The 23,329-nt window shown below is 40.4% G+C and overlaps 1 protein-coding gene and 1 long non-coding RNA gene across 7 annotated transcripts in view; one reads left to right on the top strand and one right to left on the bottom strand.

The window, feature by feature from the left end:
- usp20 (ubiquitin specific peptidase 20) overlaps window positions 1-22,869 on the bottom strand; it is a 28,095-nt gene extending 5,226 nt beyond the window's left edge. Inside the window, exons 1-24 of one of the 6 annotated variants that reach the window (XM_055019222.1) lie at window positions 22,643-22,869; window positions 22,220-22,327; window positions 21,735-21,788; window positions 21,352-21,414; window positions 21,080-21,220; window positions 20,889-20,991; window positions 20,583-20,652; window positions 20,359-20,472; window positions 20,119-20,218; window positions 18,100-18,613; window positions 17,829-17,978; window positions 9,400-9,512; window positions 6,289-6,461; window positions 3,885-3,979; window positions 3,762-3,795; window positions 3,590-3,635; window positions 3,295-3,475; window positions 3,032-3,158; window positions 2,779-2,948; window positions 1,578-1,659; window positions 806-914; window positions 614-716; window positions 456-524; window positions 201-367 (exon numbers count right to left, since the gene is read on the bottom strand). In XM_055019222.1, coding sequence (XP_054875197.1) covers window positions 210-367; window positions 456-524; window positions 614-716; window positions 806-914; window positions 1,578-1,659; window positions 2,779-2,948; window positions 3,032-3,158; window positions 3,295-3,475; window positions 3,590-3,635; window positions 3,762-3,795; window positions 3,885-3,979; window positions 6,289-6,461; window positions 9,400-9,512; window positions 17,829-17,978; window positions 18,100-18,613; window positions 20,119-20,218; window positions 20,359-20,472; window positions 20,583-20,652; window positions 20,889-20,991; window positions 21,080-21,220; window positions 21,352-21,414; window positions 21,735-21,788; window positions 22,220-22,297 — 2,847 coding nt within the window. In that variant the 5' untranslated portion in view covers window positions 22,298-22,327; window positions 22,643-22,869 and the 3' untranslated portion in view covers window positions 201-209. The remainder of the gene's footprint in view (window positions 1-200; window positions 368-455; window positions 525-613; window positions 717-805; window positions 915-1,577; window positions 1,660-2,778; window positions 2,949-3,031; window positions 3,159-3,294; window positions 3,476-3,589; window positions 3,636-3,761; window positions 3,796-3,884; window positions 3,980-6,288; window positions 6,462-9,399; window positions 9,513-17,828; window positions 17,979-18,099; window positions 18,614-20,118; window positions 20,219-20,358; window positions 20,473-20,582; window positions 20,653-20,888; window positions 20,992-21,079; window positions 21,221-21,351; window positions 21,415-21,734; window positions 21,789-22,219; window positions 22,328-22,642) is intronic. The other 5 variants (XM_055019220.1, XM_055019221.1, XM_023263437.3 and 2 more) reach the window with 5 other exon arrangements.
- LOC129350945 (uncharacterized) lies at window positions 11,920-12,899 on the top strand. Its single transcript, XR_008604542.1, has 2 exons — window positions 11,920-12,564; window positions 12,679-12,899. It is a non-coding gene; the product is annotated as an uncharacterized LOC129350945 (long non-coding RNA).
- Window positions 22,870-23,329: the final 460 nt, after the last annotated feature.

Raw genomic sequence — 23,329 nt, 5'->3', positions numbered from 1 at the left:
GGTTGACGTAAGCAAAGTAGCTGGAAATGTTAATGTTCCAAGACCACAGCTTCCAGTAAACTGTTACCCAAAGGACACTCAAACATGGTTGAATGCTGGTCCTTGTATATGCAGAGGGATGTAAGTTTTTATGGGGGAATATTGTGATTGAACAGTATAGAAGCAGTGAGCAGTGTTTCTCAACAAGTAAAGATTCCAACCTCTTTATCTCAAAGTGCTCTTGTCTCTGCCTCAATCTTCCTCTCTCCGTGAAGGCTGTCGGGGTCAGCCGGGGCCACAGTCTGCCTTACTGCAATCTCAGGGCCTCCACCATAAATACCCAACAAGTACTGCCATGTCTCCTCTGAGATCTGACCGTAGTCTGCACCTAAGATGAGAAACACGAGTAAAGAATATGCTTACTGACCCACTATTCTCTTCAATTCCATCTTTACTCTACCACTGCAAAGGTTTACCTTGCTTGAGCTGTATGTGTCCTCCTTTCATCACACCAATTTTACTGTTGTCTATGGGACCAGGTGGCTCTGGGAAGACAAATAAGAAGCATTTTGTAAAGACAGAAAGGAAAAGAAGTTGAATGTGCTATTGTATTTCTCTAACTGCAGGTTCATACCATTGTCTTTGCCCTTCACAAAGCTCTCCCACTCTCTGAACCACTGCATGCTGATACACAGGATCACTGTAGGAGCCTCCTCAGCCTGAAACTCTTTGTTCAGCTACAGACAAGAGAAAAAATTACCATACAGACCAAAGCATAAAGATATGTTCATGCACAGGTGAACTGTTGCAGATTACAGGCATTTACCTTGATGAAAGTGTCTATTTCCATTTTTCTACGCTTAGCCAGAGCTTCGATCTCCACCTGGCAGATGGCACACATATACAGGTGGTTGACTGCAGGGCCGCCTCCAAAACTGAGGACAGAGACACCAGTATTAAACAAAAAGGCATTTAAGGATACAGCGACAGACGAAGACATTCATGGATTAAGATAATTCAATCAACATTCAGTTAAGGTCTTTGTTTATGGAGCTCTACTGTAGAGATTTAAAATGCATGATATAAAGGCATCAAAAGGAAAACTTTAAATACAATGCTACACACAAACACACATCAGCTGTGGCTCAGTTCTAACTGCTTATCTAATGATTTTTGCTTTTGCTCAAGCTCCTATTATTTACTTCACAGGTGTCAGTTTTTTGCAATGTATTGGAAAAATTAAGAAGAAGCATGTCTAATGGTCCCAACTTGAAAATGTTGATGAACTTAAAGTTGCACTTTTGGCCATTTGGCTTGTAAACAGCAACAGTGACTTTTTATCACCCCATAAAGCTGTTGTGGTGAGAGTGTTAGCAAAATGCTGCCAACCTGTAATTAGACGGTTGTTATTTAAGAGTTTTTTTCAGGTCTCAGCACCTTTATTGTCTAATATTCCAAACTTCCATATAGCAGGCAACGTGTTATTGTAGAATCAGATAGTTATGTGACCAAAAAAATAAAGAAAAAAAAACATAGTTTGTATTTGAGTTTCCTTTTGACTGAATGTTTTCCTAAATTCTAGCATGTTGCATCCTTACCTGTTGTAAAGGTACTCCCACACGTTCTGGGGAACAATCACAACCAGATCATCTATATAGTGGTATTTATTAGGAGGGATCCCTGTACAGAGACAAAACATGCAAAAGTTAATAAAGACATGAGGCTAATAAGAACGCTATGGCAGTTGTTTTTGTCCTCCTACACAAAATCCACACCCTCATTCTTGTAGTCCTCCTGAGTAATGATAGCACAAAACTCACAGGAACAATACAGCCATGTTTTTTTTTTTCCGATCAAGACATGCACATTGTCAACTATCATACAAATCCAAAAGAAAAACACAGTAAGTATTGATGGGGAAATCCGTGGGCGGACACAGACTTGTGCTTTGTTTTTTGGGGATGTTGGGAATTATCAGTTTTGGGAGCTGCAAAGTCTACAGAGGCCAGTAACTTCCCCCTAACTGTTGCTTTCCATCATTTAGCACTCGTAAATCTGCTAAACTATGTGGAAAAAGACTTTTCAAAAACAAGATAGAATGCAATGGTTCATCCAAAAACTACACCTGGCAAAAACAAAACATCTCACTGGTTAGTACTGAACAACTTCCAATACAATTTTTATGCTTTTTTTTTTTTTTTTTTTTTTTTTTTTTAATGCTATGAGGTATTTTTGCAAGCACGTGTACATTTTTCTGAATTTGGAGACTAACTAGTGACCGAATAATTTTTGTAGTATACATTGACTTCAGTTTTTTTTTCAGTTAAATTAATAATCTAAGAATGTCATGTTTTCTTTTTCAGTTTTTTATGATTCATGGCATTATAACTTTGTTCTACTGCACACAAGACATTTTTGAGTTCTTCCTACTTCTAGTGGTTGTGCTGTTTCCATAAAGATGCAAGACTTTATATTCAAGTGAAAAATGAGTGTGCGGTGAGTAAAAATGTAAGCAGCAAAAAGTGACCAGAATGTTCTTGGATTTCAGGGGGTTAATGTCATGTAATTATTTTCAAATAATGTATAATATGTATTAGTTTTACATTTTTCAAGTAAGGTTCTTGACAATTCTCCTCCAGAGCCAAAAACTGCTTGCAAGTAGTAAATGACTGACTTTATGTAAACTCAGTAGGAGTTCCCCTTAAGGAAGTACGTGTATGTTTTCTCTGTGTTAAAGGGGTTGATTTTGACCTCAGAAAGCGTAAGACTTTTAAGAAAAAAAACATGATTACTACACACCTCCATGCTGACAAAGAAATGTGTGGTTGCTGATGGGGCCTGGCTCGGCGAAGGTGTTGAACTTGTTCAGCCATTCTCTGGAGATGTAGAACTGCAGCAGGCTGGGCTCCTTCATATTAGCCAGAGCCACCACCTTCTGCCTCTCTCTCACCGACTCCTCGCTGCTTTTCCTGCATCGGTAGGAAAAATACAATCAAGCAGCAGCAACATTTTGAATTAATCATTGTAGATTTAGTGTAAACAGGCTCCTCACCTATAGAACAGCACATAGGCCTCGGCATTCTGCACCACCGTCTCGTGGACTTCGGTAACATACTGGTCATCAAACTCGTACCACTGGCCATTGATGACGTTCTGACAGTAAGCAATGTAGTGTCCACCTGCATCCATATAAAAGGAGAATATATGTAAAGCATTAAAGTCAAGTACACATCAAATAGATCACAAACTTAACATAACTGAAAGGAAATAGCATCTGAATTGCCCTTATCAGTAGGAAATGATTTTATCTCATACTTCCTGCCGTGCCATGGTGGCAAATGACTGACAGCAGATCATAAGTGGTGACTTGAGATGGACTCTCTTTGGCCAGGAAAGGTCGCATGTCGAGGCCCTCCAGTGGGAAGGACACATGGCTGCTTATCTTGAACGAATACATGACCTCGTGCCGGAAGCGTTTCAGGTGAATGCACAGAATCTATATGGCAAATGTAAAGGAACAAAAACATTCAGTCGATGCAGCCGACCGCAACCGAAACTAAACTCGTTATCTGCAGCAAGAAAAAGATAAGATGAAAAAAACCCCTGCTACCTCGGGAAGTTTAAGCACTTTGCAGTATTTGACACCATTTCTCAACCTGCGGAACACAAAATACTGTGTAAATATATGCATATAAAGACTATTATTTAGTTTAATTTCATTATTTGTCTTTATGCATGTGACTGCTTATTAAAGCAACCCAGATTTCAAATTACATACTTACTTTTTACATCTCTCACAGCTATACATGTTGTCCCCTGGTAAAGGAATAAATAGAAATGTAAATTCTGACATTTACAAACAATGCTAGTATTAGAATAGAATATCACAGGATAATGTTCTTTACCTTTGAGTTCATCTGCAGCAAAAAAGGCAGCGAGGCAGTCCTCTAGTGTTACCATGGGCCCCCAAAACCAACTGGGGATACAAGAGACTACAAACCTGTTCAAAGGCACAGCACAAACACAGGTAATCATTACAAGCACAAACACTCACAGGCCCTCCTTAGTCTGTCCCCTGACATGGATCATACTGACAAAAATGACCTTCACGTGGTTCTGCAGCTTGTAATGATTAAATGAACCTAAAAGCAAAGCTGCCTGGAGTGATATTAGCTCCTGCAGGAGTCTTTGATGGCGACGACTTCAAAAGGCAGCTTTCAGCCTCAGTGCACCTGAGTATCCTGAAAGGCTCGCTACTCGGATGGTCTCATCTCAAGTGGAGTGCTCTCTTAGAAAAAGGCTAGTGGGGCACCCATTTCTTCAAATTGAGTATGCTCTGCACTTGGCTGACTGAAAAATCAGAGTGGATTGGAGAAGACAGGCTGGTAAAGTTGGGACATGCACTTTAAGGTCTTCTGGTGAACTTTGTGGTAAGCAGTTACCATTAGGCATTTAGCTGGCACAGAGCAACATTCATTTGGAGTCCAAAATTGGTTCTTTTAGCTCTGTTTTGGTCAATACCAATTCCTGAGGGAAAATATCTGGCTCTTTGGCTGCTAGACGCTCCACTAGCTTCACCCTAGATTTTTCTTCATGCTGTTTGGTGATAGGCTGGATGTCTGAAGAGGGTTTATCAAAGAGTTTTTGCCAAAGATGATGCTGAAAATTGTCAGCCAGAAAACCACAACAATGAGGGCAAAGATGCTATAAATCTCTAGAACTGCAGAAAAATTTAGATTCAGATAATCCTAATCACCAAAGTAAGGAAAAGTCGAACCAGAACCAATTACAAAGAAAAATAACAACTTTGTCATCTGTTATTTTCAGCTTATTTTGCTCCCAATGTGTGTTTCAGCTTATTAAATTAATACAATATGGACACTTTAACAAGGTAAACATCTTGATTTCCACTAAATAGGGTCTTTCACAGTCACTAAAAGAAATAAAAAGTACAAATAATCAGGTCAAGACCTCAGAAAATTACTAAAGGAAACCCAGTGATTCCCTTTGAGCAAGCTCTTGGCAAGAGTGGAAAGACCCCTTTCACATGACACATAATCATTTGATCCTCTGTTAACGTGAAAACACTAATTTCATGTTTGCTGAAATGTGAAATAATTTTAAACTATGATGTACTGGCTTCACAAATCAGACTAAACGCTGAATAATACTTCGGTGTCAAGGTATTACATGAATGAATCTCAATCCTACAATAATCAGCACTTATGGCAGTCATGTCATGAACCACTAGTTGATGAGTACATGTGTCGACATGTCTGTCCTAGATGATGAATGCAGATGAAATACTTTGAGTGTCTACCAAAGCACTTGGCAAAGGAAGTGACTCCATTTCTATGTCATCAAAAAGGAAACCAGTTGGCTCACATAAAATGAGGATTAACACACTGTTTCACTAAGTACTCCAGTCACGACCTCTTTACACTTCCTTAAAATGCAGTATCAGTCCTGATGGCTCATTTGGTGGCTCAGCACTCTAGCCTCGTCGAGCATTTCAAAGCCCTCCTCGCTTTCCCTCATCTCTCCAACACATCAGTCCTGGACTGTTTCCACATGTCCTCAAGGCTTTAAATAAACGAACCACACAGTTTCATCATCGGTGAGATGTGTCAGATACGAGAATTTTGCCCTGAAGTTTGTCAGTATTCAAAGGAAGGTGACAAATCATCAAAGGATGTGGCTGTGGTATCTCTTCTTTACTTCCTATCACTGCCGAAGCGATAGCATGAACTCTCACATTGCAGCACAAGGCACAAAAAATACCCTTCCAATTAAGAATGACAGTTAATTTTAAAAAAAAAAGAAAAAAGAGATAATTTGTCATGCTGTTCTTCATGTTTGTCAAATTCAGGAAAAGTGACAGATCTGGCTAAGCACTGATGCCTGCATCATCTTCAGCATAATATTCACAAACATATATGGTGACATCTACTGTAAGAAAGACGTAACTGCAGCCAATTTCTCGCTTTCTCTGGAAGCCTCGTAGTGGTTGATTTTCAGAAAGAAGAGGGCGTTTCATCAACTGAGCATTACAACTCAAGATTCTACTTGCCTACATTCTCTGTAAAAACTTTACTCCACAGTTATACTTCCTGGCATTGCTCCTTCTGTCATACTTTGGTTTCATTTTGACTTTATCTGAAGATAACATCAATATGAAATCCTACACCAGAAACCCACCTGATTAAAAGATATGAGTCACATTAGCTCATGAATATACAACTGTAATTTACAGAATTCAATCATGCTCACTTCTTTGTCACTCATGACAGTTAAACACAGTCCACTGACCGGCGTATGGAGTCCATGATGTAGGAGATCCAGCCCTGCGAGCCGTAAGTGTCGGGACACACTCCGGTCTTGACTGGCAGGTTCTGATGGATGGAGGAGTGGAGCTTTGCCAAGTCTTCTTTGCCGGGAATAGGGAGGGATAAGTCTTGGAAGGTTTCCACTGTAGTAGAGACCTGCCACACATTCAGAAGACTGGTTTACAGAGCATGTCTCCAGCAGTAAGAGTACAGGTTTAAACAATTTGTTTTCAAATTAATAAACAACTTAGCTTTAAAGTTTTCAAGAGTTAACAAACATGAGGCGAGAAATTTAAATAGACATGTACAAACTGAATCATTTTAGGATATTTCATGGCTAATTGTGAATAGTCATAATTTTTGCATATTTTGATCATTCAAATCATATAAAATGTTGTTTAGAATTTTAAAATGAAATAATTAAACAAGTCGTACTTTCACTTAATTCTACTTTGATCAAATACTATTGAAAAGTAATTACATTGAACATGCTTTCGAATAGGGGGCTGCACAGTAGCATGGTGGTTAGCACTGTCGCCTTGCAGCTAGAAGATCCATGGTTTGCATCCCGGCCTGGGCCTGGGATCTTTCTGCATTGGGTTTGCATATTCTCCCCATGCGCATGTGGGTTTTCTCTGGGTACTCCGGTTTCCTCCCACAGTCCAAAAACATGCTGAGGTGATTCTAAATTGTCTGTAGGTGTGAATGTGAGTGTGATTGTTTGTCTCTATGTGTAGCCCTGTGATAGACTGGCAACAGGAGACAGTGTGTCCTCTGCCTTCACCCTAAGTCAGCTGGGATACCTAATATGGAATGAACAGTTTATAGATAATGGATGGATGGATGTTTTTGAATATGTGAGTAGCTTCCCCTGGTGTTTAAACATGTGTAGCGCATCTCACCCTGTCGCACGTTAAACACTGGACCAGGCTGAGGATGGAGCCGTCGAAGATGTCAGAGATCACACTACGATAGTGAGACTGCTTCTTCTTCCTGGCACTGAGCAACAGCTGAGCTGGAAGACACATGACAGCAAGAATGACTTTAGAGGACAAACTCTTAATCTGGACTAAATGAAGCACTGTGTGTGGATGACAGAAAGGCAAACAACAAAATGTCTCCTGCATCTATGGTACTGAAAAATTGCTGTAAGTAGAAGATTAATACTTTCCATAACTGTAATTTTAGGGGAGGACTTTAGAATTAAATCTGCATCATTGTTAAATACATTAACACCTCTAACTGGCAACACCGGAACCACATAGACAGTTCTGTGCATAGAGTACAAAACCCCGGGACTGGAGCAGATGACGCACCAACATAAAATGTCAGCCTCAGTCTAAACCAAACATTCTCAGTGCAGGGTTATTGCAGATGTTAAACACAGAAGCTTCTTCCACAGAGAAGCACACTGCTATGTAGAGCTTCCCATGTACACATGAATATAGTGGGGACAAAGGTGCAGCAAAAAGCCAGTGGTCCAGATAAGCTGGTGAGACTTGAGTGAGCATTTACAAAACCCATAGTCTTAGTAGATGATGCCCATCTTTAAAGGGAGAGACTTAAGGCATGCTAGCAGACCTATGAGACTGTACCAAGTCACAATAAAGTGACCCAGTGACAAGTAGGTACAAAATTTATCTTGTACACCAAGCTAACTTTTGATAATTAGCTAACAACACCAAGTAATTTTGATTTTGTCAATAGAATATAAAATGTAGATTTAGGTAAATTTAAATTTTAAACTACTGACTACACTAAACAAACAGTAAAAGTCATGACAATGTACAAGTTTCATGACAATCCATCAAACATTGTCACGTCCACTAACGTTCCTCTGATCTCTTTTTGGACGAGTGCTGTCTCTCTTTATTTCAGGTCTGTCACACCCCTTTGAATCCCTAAAGGCTCATTTCATTTCTCTATTTTTAACTTCTTGTCTTGTCGTCTCCTCTGTCCTCCGTCCTCCTGCCTGGGCCCAGGAAATCAATCTTAGTGAGCCATCATGGCTCAATTCCTAAAATGCATCTGGAGGACATGAATTAAAGTAAATATACACATGAATTTGTTATAAACTCTGTTCTTCTCATCTGATAGAGATCCTAAAATGAAGCAGCAGGCTTTAACAAAACAATAGACAGATGATGCAGCTGTGCCAAAAATCACATTTAACTGTTGTTGCTTTGAAACAGCAGCTCTGAAGCAAGGATGTCTCATTTTGATCAATGCTTGTGGCCTCGACTCCTAAGACATGAGGAGGGGAATCGAGGAAGGGAATCAAGGATGTACAAACTGAGAAAGGAGAGGAGGACAAGTTCACCTGCAGCTGAACTTTATTTGATCATTAATGGAGCTGCTAAAATTCTATGTTTACTCATATCTTCATTCAGCTCTGTTAAGCCTGTTCTTGCCTTTGCTGGTTAGCTGATGAAAGTATCTCTCGAAAGCAAGCCAGGGGAACCTACAGAAAGCCTGTAGGAGTTCTCCACCATTTTTTTGTTCCTTTTCTTATCTAAGATTTTGTGGTTTGTTAAGAAGCTAATGTCTTTGTGTTTGATTCTGTAGACTGAATTACAGTGGGGGATTTAGTTTGCTTTGTTCTATTTTACCCTCGGCGATCCTGCAGATGTATTTGCTGCCCTTTTCTGAAATATTGTTTGACGTCTTTCTCTTTCTGTCTTATTGCTAGATGTAAATCTCTCAGCAACCCTTTCTCATCATTGTAGTCTTCTTATTGCAGAACTTAGTTTTCAGATATAGACTTAATGTTACTTCTTGCATTTCCCCTAGACATTAAGTAAAGGTCATACCAAGAATGGACTGACATTTTAATCAAAACCACAAATGTCAACCTTATGATAGCAATGAAAGAAAAGTCAAGGGATTTACTAACGTCACAGAGATATAGCGTCTGGGCACTAAGGATATCTGTATCAAATTTTGTGCCACCTCCACTTCATAGCTAATGAGATATTTCAGCCTGAACCACAGTTGTCGAATGGCCGATTGACCTTAATTCTGCCATTCTTTGAGTCACTAGCTGCAAGCTGTGAGTAGCTTCCCCTGGTGTTTAAACATGTGTGGCGCATCTCACCCTGTCGCACGTTAAACACTGGACCAGACTGAGGATGGAGCCGTCGAAGATGTCAGAGATCACACTACGATAGTGAGACTGCTTCTTCTTCCTGGCACTGAGCAACAGCTGAGCTGGAAGACACATGACAGCAAGAATGACTTTAGAGGACAAACTCTTAATCTGGACTAAATGAAGCACTGTGTGTGGATGACAGAAAGGCAAACAACAAAATGTCTCCTGCATCTATGGTACTGAAAAATTGCTGTAAGTAGAAGATTAATACTTTCCATAACTGTAATTTTAGGGGAGGACTTTAGAATTAAATCTGCATCATTGTTAAATACATTAACACCTCTAACTGGCAACACCGGAACCACATAGACAGTTCTGTGCATAGAGTACAAAACCCCGGGACTGGAGCAGATGACGCACCAACATAAAATGTCAGCCTCAGTCTAAACCAAACATTCTCAGTGCAGGGTTATTGCAGATGTTAAACACAGAAGCTTCTTCCACAGAGAAGCACACTGCTATGTAGAGCTTCCCATGTACACATGAATATAGTGGGGACAAAGGTGCAGCAAAAAGCCAGTGGTCCAGATAAGCTGGTGAGACTTGAGTGAGCATTTACAAAACCCATAGTCTTAGTAGATGATGCCCATCTTTAAAGGGAGAGACTTAAGGCATGCTAGCAGACCTATGAGACTGTACCAAGTCACAATAAAGTGACCCAGTGACAAGTAGGTACAAAATTTATCTTGTACACCAAGCTAACTTTTGATAATTAGCTAACAACACCAAGTAATTTTGATTTTGTCAATAGAATATAAAATGTAGATTTAGGTAAATTTAAATTTTAAACTACTGACTACACTAAACAAACAGTAAAAGTCATGACAATGTACAAGTTTCATGACAATCCATCAAACATTGTCACGTCCACTAACGTTCCTCTGATCTCTTTTTGGACGAGTGCTGTCTCTCTTTATTTCAGGTCTGTCACACCCCTTTGAATCCCTAAAGGCTCATTTCATTTCTCTATTTTTAACCTCTTGTCTTGTCGTCTCCTCTGTCCTCCGTCCTCCTGCCTGGGCCCAGGAAATCAATCTTAGTGAGCCATCGTGGCTCAATTCCTAAAATGCATCTGGAGGACATGAATTAAAGTAAATATACACATGAATTTGTTATAAACTCTGTTCTTCTCATCTGATAGAGATCCTAAAATGAAGCAGCAGGCTTTAACAAAACAATAGACAGATGATGCAGCTGTGCCAAAAATCACATTTAACTGTTGTTGCTTTGAAACAGCAGCTCTGAAGCAAGGATGTCTCATTTTGATCAATGCTTGTGGCCTCGACTCCTAAGACATGAGGAGGGGAATCGAGGAAGGGAATCAAGGATGTACAAACTGAGAAAGGAGAGGAGGACAAGTTCACCTGCAGCTGAACTTTATTTGAAAATTAATGGAGCTGCTAAAATTCTATGTTTGCTCATATCTTCATTCAGCTCTGTTAAGTATGTTCTTGCCTTTGCTGGTTAGCTGATGAAAGTATCTCTCGAAAGCAAGCCAGGGGAACCTACAGAAAGCCTGTAGGAGTTCTCCACCATTTTTTTGTTCCTTTTCTTATCTAAGATTTTGTGGTTTGTTAAGAAGCTAATGTCTTTGTGTTTGATTCTGTAGACTGAATTACAGTGGGGGATTTAGTTTGCTTTGTTCTATTTTACCCTCGGCGATCCTGCAGATGTATTTGCTGCCCTTTTCTGAAATATTGTTTGACGTCTTTCTCTTTCTGTCTTATTGCTAGATGTAAATCTCTCAGCAACCCTTTCTCATCATTGTAGTCTTCTTATTGCAGAACTTAGTTTTCAGATATAGACTTAATGTTACTTCTTGCATTTCCCCTAGACATTAAGTAAAGGTCATACCAAGAATGGACTGACATTTTAATCAAAACCACAAATGTCAACCTTATGATAGCAATGAAAGAAAAGTCAAGGGATTTACTAACGTCACAGAGATATAGCGTCTGGGCACTAAGGATATCTGTATCAAATTTTGTGCCACTTCCACTTCATAGCTAATGAGATATTTCAGCCTGAACCACAGTTGTCGAATGGCCGATTGACCTTAATTCTGCCATTCTTTGAGTCACTAGCTGCAAGCTGCTAGCATATGGAGGACTAAAAGTGCCAAAATTAAATAAATAAATACATCATTAAATAATTAATTAAATATGTCATTAATTAATTAAAATTGGAATTAAATATTTCATTAATTAATTAAAATTGGAATTAAATATGTCATTAATTAATTAAAATTGGAATTAAATACTTAAATGTGTTATTAAATAAATATATCATTAAATAATTAAATATGTCATTAATTAGTTAAAATTGGAATTAAATATGTCATTAATTAATTAAAATTGGAATTAAATACATAAATGTGTTATTAAATATGTCATTAATTTATTAAAATAACAATTATTTTAAGTAAAAAACATATTTCATTATTTCACGATTTAATTAATTATTTCATGGTCCTTGTGTTGCAGTGGATCATGAATTAATTTTATCTGTCAACCTCGCCCGTCAAAGTCGGTGGGCGGATCCTAACACCTGATTGGTTACCCTGCACATCAAGTCAAGGCAAATCGATTCCAGATAATGGATTGACGCAGAGCTTGTGAACACATTCCGATACACTGGGTGGCGCTATTCACCTCTACGTTGGTTTGGATACTCAATAAAACAAAACTTTATTAGCAACCGCTAAAGACTCGGTCCTCTTTCCCAAATGTTGATACATGCGGTGCAAGACAAATTTTCCTTTAGCATTTCCTTTAGCATCTACTCGGCGCGCCACGGCTCGTCTCGGTTTAGTTGTTTTTCCATTACATTGAGAACCACCTCATCGTGGGTGGAGTCGTCATAGCACGGCGGTCCGAAAGTCCCTTACCGTCATTTCTGTGCGACACAAACGCAATGCAACAATGTACATGGAGGCGATAGTACACCTGCTGCTCGGTCTGTGGCTTTCTGTCAGATTCAGAGTAATAGAAGAGTCGGAGAAAGCTGAGAGCGACGAGTCGAAACACTGAGGAGACACACAGGAGAGTTTGGGAGGCGATAAAGCAGTATCAAGCCGAAGACAAGAGGATATGAACGAGACGACATATGAGGGTAAGCTAATGCTAGTTCGCTAGCTATCGTGTATCAGTCCTGTGAACGACCCTGTAATGGCTGCAGTTTGTCGCTATTAGGTATTAAAATATGTATGCTGTGTATGTGTTTCAGATGCTCTCTGATGAGACTTCATGGGATTTACCTGAAGCAGCAGCACATGAGCCTGCAGTGGCACAAGGTGTAGAGGAGGAGGACAGAGATGTACAGGATGCACTGATGCACTACGTGTCATGCAAAGTTATTCTTCTTGTTATACTTCTGTTTTTCGGTCCCCGGACCGCTATTGTTTTCTTTAATGCAATTCTGACAATAAACTTTTGTAGATGTGTCTATACTATTGTTTGTTTGTGAAGGTTAGCAAGATTAAATAAAAAATTAAACGCCAAAACATTAAAACAGCTGTTTTAAGAAAATTCCAGTTTGATAAATCAGTATTGCTTTGGTGTAATTCAGTCACCAGAATTATGAACCATAAAGGAGTTTGTGTTAAAACATGTTAAATCCCATTAAACACAAATACATTATTAGGGAATATAGAATTGTTTGGTTCAGACTGTTGACTCTTTTTCTACCAGTGTCTTAACAGACAAAATGAGAAGTTATGATGCAATCACATAAGTCACAAAATAGTTTATTAGTCAGCAGCAAAATCAAAACTATTTACAATGTGCAAAGTACAAACTGTGGTGGGCCTCTCCTACAGTGGAGGACTAAAAGTAAAACTATATACAACTACAGGTGCTGGTCATATAATTAGAATATCATGAAAAAAGTTGTTCATTATTTCAGTAATTCCATTCAAAAAGTGAAACTTGTATATTATACTCATTCATTACACAGACTGATATATTTCAAATGTTTATTTCTCTTAACTTTGATGATTATACCTGAATACTAACAAAAATCTCAAATTTGGTATCTCTGAAAATTAGAATATTGTAGAAAGGTTCAATATTGAAGACACCTCTAATCAGCTAATTAACTCAAAACACCTGCAAAGGCCTTTATATGGTCTCTCAGCCTAGTTCTGTAGGCTACACAATCATGGGGAAGACTGCTGACCTGACAGTTGTCCAAAAGACAAGCTTTTTCATGATATTCTAATTATATGACCAGCACTTGTAAATCTCAAGTCTATGGGAGGTGGACTCGCTCACACTCGCCGGCTGCCCACTGCCTACCCAGCTACCCCAGCACACCCAGGAATGACTGGTTGAAGGCAGTATTCTGGGCCATCTCCTCCCGCTGCAAGGCCGCTTCATTCTCTCTTGCCTCGCTGAGGAGCAACCAGATGTTCTCATCATGCTGGGCATGACTCCACTCCTCCTCAGCCTGCATCTCCACAAGTACGCTAGGAAGGTCCAGTTTTCTGTGGCCCCCTTTCCTCTTGCCTAGACCAAAGACAGAAAAGTGATCAGAGTCAGCTTTAATGGCCAAGTAAGTACACAATATACACGGAATTTGGTTTCGGCTGTTGGTGTCATCCTAGGAATATGGAAGAGAATAATAAAAAATAAACTATAGAAAGAGGAACAGGGAGGAAAAAGAAATAGTAGTAAAATAGAACACAATATAAACAGAAATGTACAGCTAGACTGGAATGTATGAACACATTAGCAAAATGGTAATTGCTATAAACACAGTAGTGGTGATTTTTGTGTACAGGGCTCTGTAGTCCAAATGTCCAGGGTGAGTGGGGTCTCTGATGATGTTTTCTGCAGTCCGTACTATGGGCTGTAGTCTGTTTCTGTCCTGCTGTGTGGTTGATCCAGAGGTGCACAGGACAGATCGGATGACTGCAGTGTAGAACTGGATCAACAGCTCATGTGGCAGGCCATGTCTCCTCAGCTGTTGTAGGAAATACATCCTCTGCTGAGCCTTTTTCAGGAGGTCCTGAGAGATTGTAGTCCCCAGGAGCTGGAAGGACTCCACAGCTATGATGTGATGTGTTTAGCCACCCGTCCATCCATTTTCAATCATGATCATGTCTTTGATACTTTAATAAACTTCTGGCACTCTTCGCTTTAACCAAAGCACAAGCAGTAACTCCTCCACCACAAACAAAAACGACGTGGTGTGAACTTCATTTCATCCTGTGCACATTTTGGAGTTGCTAAGAAGAGCTGTGTTTTCTCATTTTTATGTATATTTTCATTCAGTTTCACAGCTACCTAGTGACTATAAGAAGAATGGTTGCAATACTACACTGCACCAGAACGTAAATTAATTAGAGTGACTTACTTGTTAAGTCAATGGAAAATAAATGCAGCTGCATGTGTTCTGTTTATGTGTCACTGCAGCTACATGTAGCTTTCATCAGGCGTTCCTGAGCTGGCTGCTGCACAGTTTGCATTTACACCTGCCTGAATTCTTGGTCGTTGGTCTCACTGTTCTGATCATGCTTGCAGGCATTTACACCTGTAGTAATAATAATAATGCGAAAATCAACCATGCTCTCTGTTTACCGTGTCTTACCGGTGATAAGACGGTGCTGTTGACAGGGTCGGTGTCGAAGCTGGTGCTGGAGAGGAGCTGCTGCTGGTGGTGGAGAGGAGACAGGGCAGCCGGGGGCTCCGCGACGGAGGTGGAGTAGGCTTCGCATGTGGAAAGGGATTCTTGAACAGAAATAAACACTCACTCTAAGTACAAGAAAAACACGGCATGCTGACTGAAGTATTAGCTTCTGAGAGCTAAACGTTAGAAACAGCAGCACGAAATACAAGCAGAGCACGGAGTTAGCGCCGATGGCTAACTAGCTATCTTATTGTCTGCTCCAGGAGACAACGACGTTACTTTCTAAAAATACTTGTTTGCTTAAAAGAAGCTTGCCACCAATGGAATAAATGATGTATAAGTTTCTTGAAGTCACAAAACACTCACCGTTCTCGAACGTCTCCAACAATGCAGCGGCTGAGTCTCCCTCCTGTTGCTCGCCGGTGCGGTGCCAGTAAATAGCTTCCATTAAACCTCTTCCAACACCTCCTGGTTGACCCACGCCGGCCGTTGTGGTCCTGGGTGGACCGATAGTCACTTTTGAGCTTTTTCAGCTTCTCCCTACACTGCTTCTGTCCTCTTTATATACAGTCTACTGTATATGTGAGCGGCCATCCGCTCAGAGACCTCCTGATAAACTTTCTCCGTCCAGCTCTCTCTGTATTCTTTGGTCCACCACCAAAGACAAAGTCTCGACCTCTTCATTCACCCACGGTACAGGTCTGGCTGTCACATTAAAATTATGAAGAACAGAGAGTTTCGTGAAGAGCAATGCACACCGTCGCTGTTTACAGTCATTTTTTAATGCAGGATTTTGTTTTCGTGCTGAAGTTGCTCTGTGTCGTCACTCCCTGTCCAATCAGTGGCCTGCACTATGTAAACGCCACATTATCGGCTCATCTCAGCTCGCTGGGAACCTCAGCCGAGAAGGTGCTGAAAATTAGTCCGTATGGAAACGCTCGCTAACAAAGATGAGACGAGCCGTACCGTGCCGAGTAGATGCTTGTGGAATCGCGGCTAAACAAAGACGAGCGGAGCCGTGCCGCGCCGAGTAGGTCCTAAAGGAAAAGCGCTCGACACTCCGAGCATCGCTGCAATTTGACAGGCTGGTAATCCACAAAGAACGTGATGTTCCAGAACTTCCCTCGGTATGCCAAACGCCCTGGTCCCTGTGTGTGCTCCTGTTGCACCCTGGTACCAGAAAACCGGCGGAGTACTTCCTCTAAATTTGCAGTCACTCTACGGTCAACATCTTGGTCGGAAAGTGCGGAAATAACTTCAACAACTTCAATAAATTCCTCTGCTTTACACGCTACATGCTCGCGGTCAGCAGGTCCTGCTTCCACATACTCTGCAAGGTCTAAAAGATCTCTCACCAACTCTCTAGAAAGTTCACAGCGACTCTCCCTCTACACAGCCACCATGTTTAGAAAGACTTCTACTTCCGGTTTCAAGGCAGACAAAAGCAGTGGATTAGACTAGATTCACGTTAGTCCCGCCCACGGACTTTGACGGGCGAGGTTGACAGATAAAATTAATTCATGATCCACTGCAACACAAGGACCATGAAATAATTAATTAAATCGTGAAATAATGAAATATGTTTTTTACTTAAAATAATTGTTATTTTAATAAATTAATGACATATTTAATAACACATTTATGTATTTAATTCCAATTTTAATTAATTAATGACATATTTAATTCCAATTTTAACTAATTAATGACATATTTAATTATTTAATGATATATTTATTTAATAACACATTTAAGTATTTAATTCCAATTTTAATTAATTAATGACATATTTAATTCCAATTTTAATTAATTAATGAAATATTTAATTCCAATTTTAATTAATTAATGACATATTTAATTAATTATTTAATGATGTATTTATTTATTTAATTTTGGCACTTTTAGTCCTCCATACTAGCATGGCTAATAAGCAGAAGATGCATAACAACAAAGGATCATTCCAAGAGCAGTACAGTATATCCTCTTTGACTCTCTTTATCCACATCAACAACTACCGGGTGTCATGTGAGCCTTGCAAAAACCATATAACACAGAACAGCACAAAATGTTTATGAAAATTTAGGCAAAACTCAGTTTCAATGTGAAGGACTGCAAATCTAAAGATGAAAAGTGGCCTGATGAACATGACTTACTGATTTTGTCTAATTCAAAAAGCATTTCACTCCTGGTGCCTAGACCCCATAATACATGTGACTCCAAATCTGTCATGACTGCCAGTGTGAGCTGAACCTCCTCATATGGCGTTGTGGTGCAAATGGACACTACCGTCCAAAAGTTTAGGGTCACTCAGACAATTTCATATTTACCATGAAAACTCACTGTTTTATTCATGTGCTAACATAACTGCACAAGGATTTCCTAATCACCAATTAGCTTTTCAACACGATTAACTAACACAATGTAGCATTAGAACACAGGAGTGATGGTTGCTGGAAATGTTCCTCTGTACCTCTATGTAGATATTCCATTAAAAATCAGCTGTTTCCAGCTAGAATAGTCATTTACCCCATTAACAATGTCTAGACCGTCTGATTAATTTAATGCCATCTTCATTGAAAAAAAATGCTTCTCTTTCAAAAATAAAGACATTTCTAAGTGACCCCAAACTTTTGTTATCCAAAGAAAACAGTTTAAAAACTGGTATCACTTCCAGCAGTCCATAGAAATAATCAAGTGTATTGGATGAGAAGTGAAACACTCGAAGTATTGAGCAGCACATGTTCACTTACCTTTTTTGAAGGAATATGCAGGTCCTGCAGAGCGGAGGGGGCTGGAGCGTGGTGGACTGGAGGACAGTTTGGGATGCAGCTCCTGAAGCGTTCGAACAGGGCTGCAGGGAGTGGACTGGGGCTGGGCCATCGATGCTTCATTGTCTGGTTCTAGAAAGCAACACATTGGAGCCACAACACAGACAGTTCAGATCACTAAATATCTTAAGCATGGAATCTACTGAAATGATGAATTGAAAAGCCCACTTTTATACTCCTGCTGGGGGTTTACCTGAGGTGTTGCTGCTCTGGACCTGCCCTTGCCCTGTACTAGAGGTCTGGTTGTTCTCTTGACTTTGGGTCTCAGTGTTTGGGGTTGGTGCTGACTCCTCCTCCTCTCCCCTCTCAGGAACCCCGTCCTCGGCTGCCGTGTCCACATCTGCATCCTCATCCATCTCCTGTGAGCCTCCACGGAGGGGTGAGCCGGACACCCTCCTTTCCTTCAGCCTCTCCTTCTCCGAGATCACCGCCCCGGTGGTGACACCTACTATTCCCCCTGCAGGCGATCTGACCCCGTCGCACTCGTCCTGCATGAGCAGCTCCCCGTCGCCCACACCTCCTCCCTCCCCCCGGTCGCTGCTGGAGCCGGAGTCGCAGGACAGGAATTCATCCTCAGACGGGGAGCGATCTCCGTCCCTTCTCTCCTCCCCGTCGCTTCCCTCCCCACTCATGTTGCACTCTGTCAGAGGCTCCTTCAGCTCCTCGTGTAACTGGTCCATCAGACAGCGCAGGAACTCCTGAGTGTCCTGCAGCAAGAAAACACATTAACTCAAAAAGACAATGCACTGATACTGCTACATACACAGACAGCAGTTGTGCAGAAAAGTAGGATAGACAGATGGCAAGTACATGTCTGTAGACCAGACTATTTCAAAACAAGAAGATGGAAAGAGAATTATGTGAGTAATAATGTATGTATTCTATGTGACAAACAATTATGTTGTATGTTTGTAAGATGCAATAAAAGGAGATTCTGTGTACTAATCATACCTGCTACAGAGAGACAAAATGCATTACTTTATGCAGTCTCTTGTTAACACCACTCACAGTCAAACAAGCCAATCAAACATGCACAAACCCACAGGGAAAATAAGAGAACATTTTAAAAGTGGATAGCAAAAAGATAATTCACGTGATCTTTTACAAACTCAAATTAACTCAAAAGTCTGATGAGTTGTTTACTTGTTTGTGTATTTAAAGAGATAATTTGGTTATTATTCCTACTTCTCAAAAATGACACAAAACCTTTTCAGTGTTTCTGTATGCAGTTTGGAGATAATGTATGTTGAGTCAGGTGTTGTATGGCAGCAGATCTGGCAGCTTCTCTAGACTTAAAGGAAAATGGACGTATTTGTTTTCTTGGTGAGTTACCACTCACCTATATGTCTAAATACAGCATAATATAGCATTAAACCCGTATGCTAAATATAAAGTGAAGACCTCATTAGCTTATCTTAGTGATTCAAAACAGCTAGATTGGGTTTATACAGAGATAACAATATCTGTCTCCTGGCAACTCTAACTCAAAATTTAACATCTCATATTTTCTTTGTTTAGTTTGTATAAACCCTATTGTGCTTAAATAGCAGGTTGTGGCTAGCTGTTTCTCTCTGCTTTCAGTCTTTATGCTAAGCTACCATAACTGCTTTGTTAAACACGATACAATTTCCAAAATGTACAACTACTGCTTCAATTCCACACTGTTAAACCTCTATGAGGGTTAGCAGGTCCAATATAAATACATATTGCAGTTTCAATAAAAAAACAAAAAGACAAAAATTTAGTATACAGATTACATCCGTTTGCTGCACAGGAAAGCAATAAGGCATTTATGACTTTGTCTGCCTCTAGAAAAATACTTGCATTTTAAAACTGAACCAGCTGTTAAAGGATAGGTTCAGATTTTTTCAAGTTTGTCTTGAAAGAACATTCAGGTACCCATAAGAAGACTGAAAAAGTTTTTGCTTGCTGGAACATCTGTCTGCATCATACTCCCTTATTTGGTAATTTTCAGATTAACACCTGACAACCGTTTTAAGATGGACGGACAGAATATTCGTAGGCCTATCCTTTGAAATACACAAATGGGTAGAAACTCATACAAAACTTTTGGACATTTATAACAAATATTGTTGCAAAAATAAAATTAATTTTCAAGAATGCGTAATATAAATACACTGGGGTTAACAGTATGAAAACAAAGGAAAAATACTGTGTGAGGCTGCTGTTGAGTGATGCCAGGTGTAGTTACCTGCTGGCTGCTTGCCCCTACCTGCTGAGCGTAACCACGAAACATGGGGTTTACTAGTTTGATGCCGTGCGACAGGCTGGTAGGGACGACATAGCTGGGCCTGAGAGGGCAGCAGTCATGGCAATTAAAGATACTTTAGTATGAATGTTTAATCAGCTGCTAGTAGTCTAATTTTATACTCATAATAAAGCTGTATGTGTGCCATTTAGAAAGTGTTATGACATTTTATGTGTTTATTACCGTTTTTTATGCCAGAGTTCTGAAATAAGTTTCTGGTAGCTTTTACACAGAGCGGGCTTCTTATCAGTCCGGACCAGTCCACTGCAGTCCAGGAAGAACTGAGTGAGAGGAGGACTGGTGACGAAAGAGAAGGAAAAGAAACACAAGAACCCTTCATAAATGAACACAGAAAAACTAAACATCCCTGCTAATTAGTTAAATGTAATGAGAGGAAGTGAACTCACCAGTTGGACAGGGCTTGAAGAGCTGCATTCATGTAGCAGGAGTTTCCAATATTTTTCATCCCTGTCAAGCCTGCAAACAACAATAAAACAACACCCATGAAGATCTTCACTGCTAGTGTGGACTAAAAGAAACAGGGCTGGTAACTAGTCACAGTTCTCAAATGTGGGAGCTTGTTTGGAAATGTTTGGAGTTGATTCTTAAGAACTCTCTCAAATATAGTGTTTTTTATTGAGAGATTATGTGGTCTGAATACAAGCAATGGTCACACAAGATTGCATTTAAGTGTGCTGAAGTTAATGTTGTACCTCTGGGTTTGAGCTCATCCTCCTCTGATTCAGAACCTTCCTCTTCTGCCACAGCTATTGGCACTGCTTTTAGCGGGTGACCTACTGGCTGAGGAGCTGCTTCCTAGGAAAATGATTAATGGACACTGTTAGGTACTTTATTTAAGTACGTATGGAGAAACAGCAAACAGTGAGGTGAGCAGAACTCGTACCTGCTCTGTGGCTTTACAGTGGTGTGGTGCAGCAGGTACAGGCACCAGGGCAGGTCTGGACTCCAGAAACACCTCTCGCTCACACACATAACACCAGATCCTGAACGTTGTCAGGTTCACCGTCAAGTTGTGCTTCTTAGCCTGATAGAAACATTCAAACAATCACTCAGTGAGCTCTCATTTAGTCAACTAATGCAATATGTTGCCTCTAACAGGCAAAAAGGTGGACTGATGACAGAAAAGAAAAAGCTTGCAGGTATATTTAGTTGTACCTGTGCATGCAGGGTGCTGTGATCAGAATAGGATTCTCCACAACCAACATATGGGCAGTCATTCTACAGAGCAGAAAACATTATATGAGACAGGATCTTACAGCGTTTGAATCCTCCCCCCTACCTTATAAAGACATAAAATCACATTATCTGTCGGTGTCATTCAAAATCAATCAACAACCTTTTTTGTTTGCCTGAGCTTGAGAGCTGCTGCATTTATAACTACATTTAAGTTCCACATTATCATTAATTATTAAGCATTCACCTGCCTCCTTTTATAAAATGATTTAAGATAAGTGCAGTAGTCATCATTTTTGTGGCCAAACCAGCCAACTTTTGAAAAAGCAGTGACTCTGAACATTGACCACAGGACATGACCGTACCTGCAGACAGGCCCACAGGTTTGGGCCCCCGGCTCCACATGACTGGCAAGTTCCCTGCACAAAGAAGAAGCGGATTTTAATAGACTATAATATAATAAGGATGCTTGTGTAGACTCTCAGTCATTCAGTAATCCTATGAGCTTCAGTGCGAGAGAACTGGACTTGTTTGTTTGTTTCCCCTCCCATTGTGTCTGTGAGCAGAAGAAATTAAGAAGCCACTGAGATGAAAAGAAAATGAGAAATCCAGCTGTCTTCCAGTAAAACTCTTAGGATAATAAAATAAGAACAGAAATACAATGACATACATGCGCATAACACAGTAGATACTCAACAGAGGCTTCAGCATATATCACAGCTGATGCTGTGTTATAACAGTGTAAGCTGATCACTAGTCACATGACAGCCTTCAGGTGTGTGTTAGCCATTATACATACAGGCACTGACCTGCACTGAGCATCATTTACTGTAAATCAATGAAAGCCCACCTTAGATTTCTGCAGGAGGTCCTCCTTGGTCACCTCGCCTATTGAGTCCAGGTGAGGACAAACGTCTTGTTCAGCCATAGCTACTCACTTTCTTCAGGGGGACGTCTGCTGATTTGACAAGGCAATAATAAAGCTATAGTAATTCAGAAGCGAGGCTGCTGTAGCTAACGTTAGCTTCATCATTTCAACACGAAACACAATCTGCTCCCACAAAAATCACACGCAAATTGTCCTGAATGACAACTCAAACATATATTAGACATCTACATACGCGTTTAGGCTACACAGTAACCTCCACAAATAGGGTCCACAGGAGCTGACAGCTCCTGCAGAGTGACGGGCCCTCTGTTTACCCACGAAAGCTCAGAAATCATCACCTGGCTGCAGCAATGACAACAGTTGTTATGAACGAATCGTATTTACCTACAGAAGCAGCTGCCACGACGATAGCGTTTATTTTCCATCCCCTCGTAAGCCATCCATGTTGAAGGCGAGCAGGTGACAGGAAGCTAGCAAAGATACCGAGCAGAAGAGCCGAGCGACACAATACCCAGGCCCACCATCCCCGAACAACCTCCCACCCCCATCTGCAGCACGGCCCGGCACGGCACGACGCAAGGTAGAGAAGGAGGAGGCAGAGGACGTCAGCGTGTAGAGCCAGCCCCACTGCTTTAAACATGCACAGTGAGAGAAACTTTTAAGATGAAAGCTCAGTTTTTATGCTTTTTTTCCCTGTTAGCACGGTAGCTTATCAAACATTGGCTACGTGAAATTTTGTAAAACTACTAATTAGATAGATAGATAGATAGATAGATAGATAGATAGATAGATAGATAGATAGATAGATAGATAGACAGACAGACAGACAGACAGACAGACAGACAGACAGACAGACAGATAGATAGATAGATATTTAAAGTATTCAATAGTTTTTAGTTTTTATTCAGTTTTCGTAAAGCTCCCTGTTTACGGAAGTGGCGTAACGGATGTGTGCGTCGCTTAAACGAGTCCGGTAGGATCTGATCTCTTTGAGGCTGCACTGTTAAGTATTTTAATCGTGATAGGTAGATAATGATACGAACATTTACAGACCTAATGTTTAACTGACTA

Source organism: Amphiprion ocellaris, chromosome 17, assembly GCF_022539595.1.
Source record: "Amphiprion ocellaris isolate individual 3 ecotype Okinawa chromosome 17, ASM2253959v1, whole genome shotgun sequence".
Taxonomy (NCBI): Eukaryota; Metazoa; Chordata; class Actinopteri; family Pomacentridae; genus Amphiprion; species Amphiprion ocellaris.
The sequence above is the reverse complement of the archived record's forward strand: the minus strand, read 5'-3'. Positions and strand labels throughout refer to the sequence as shown.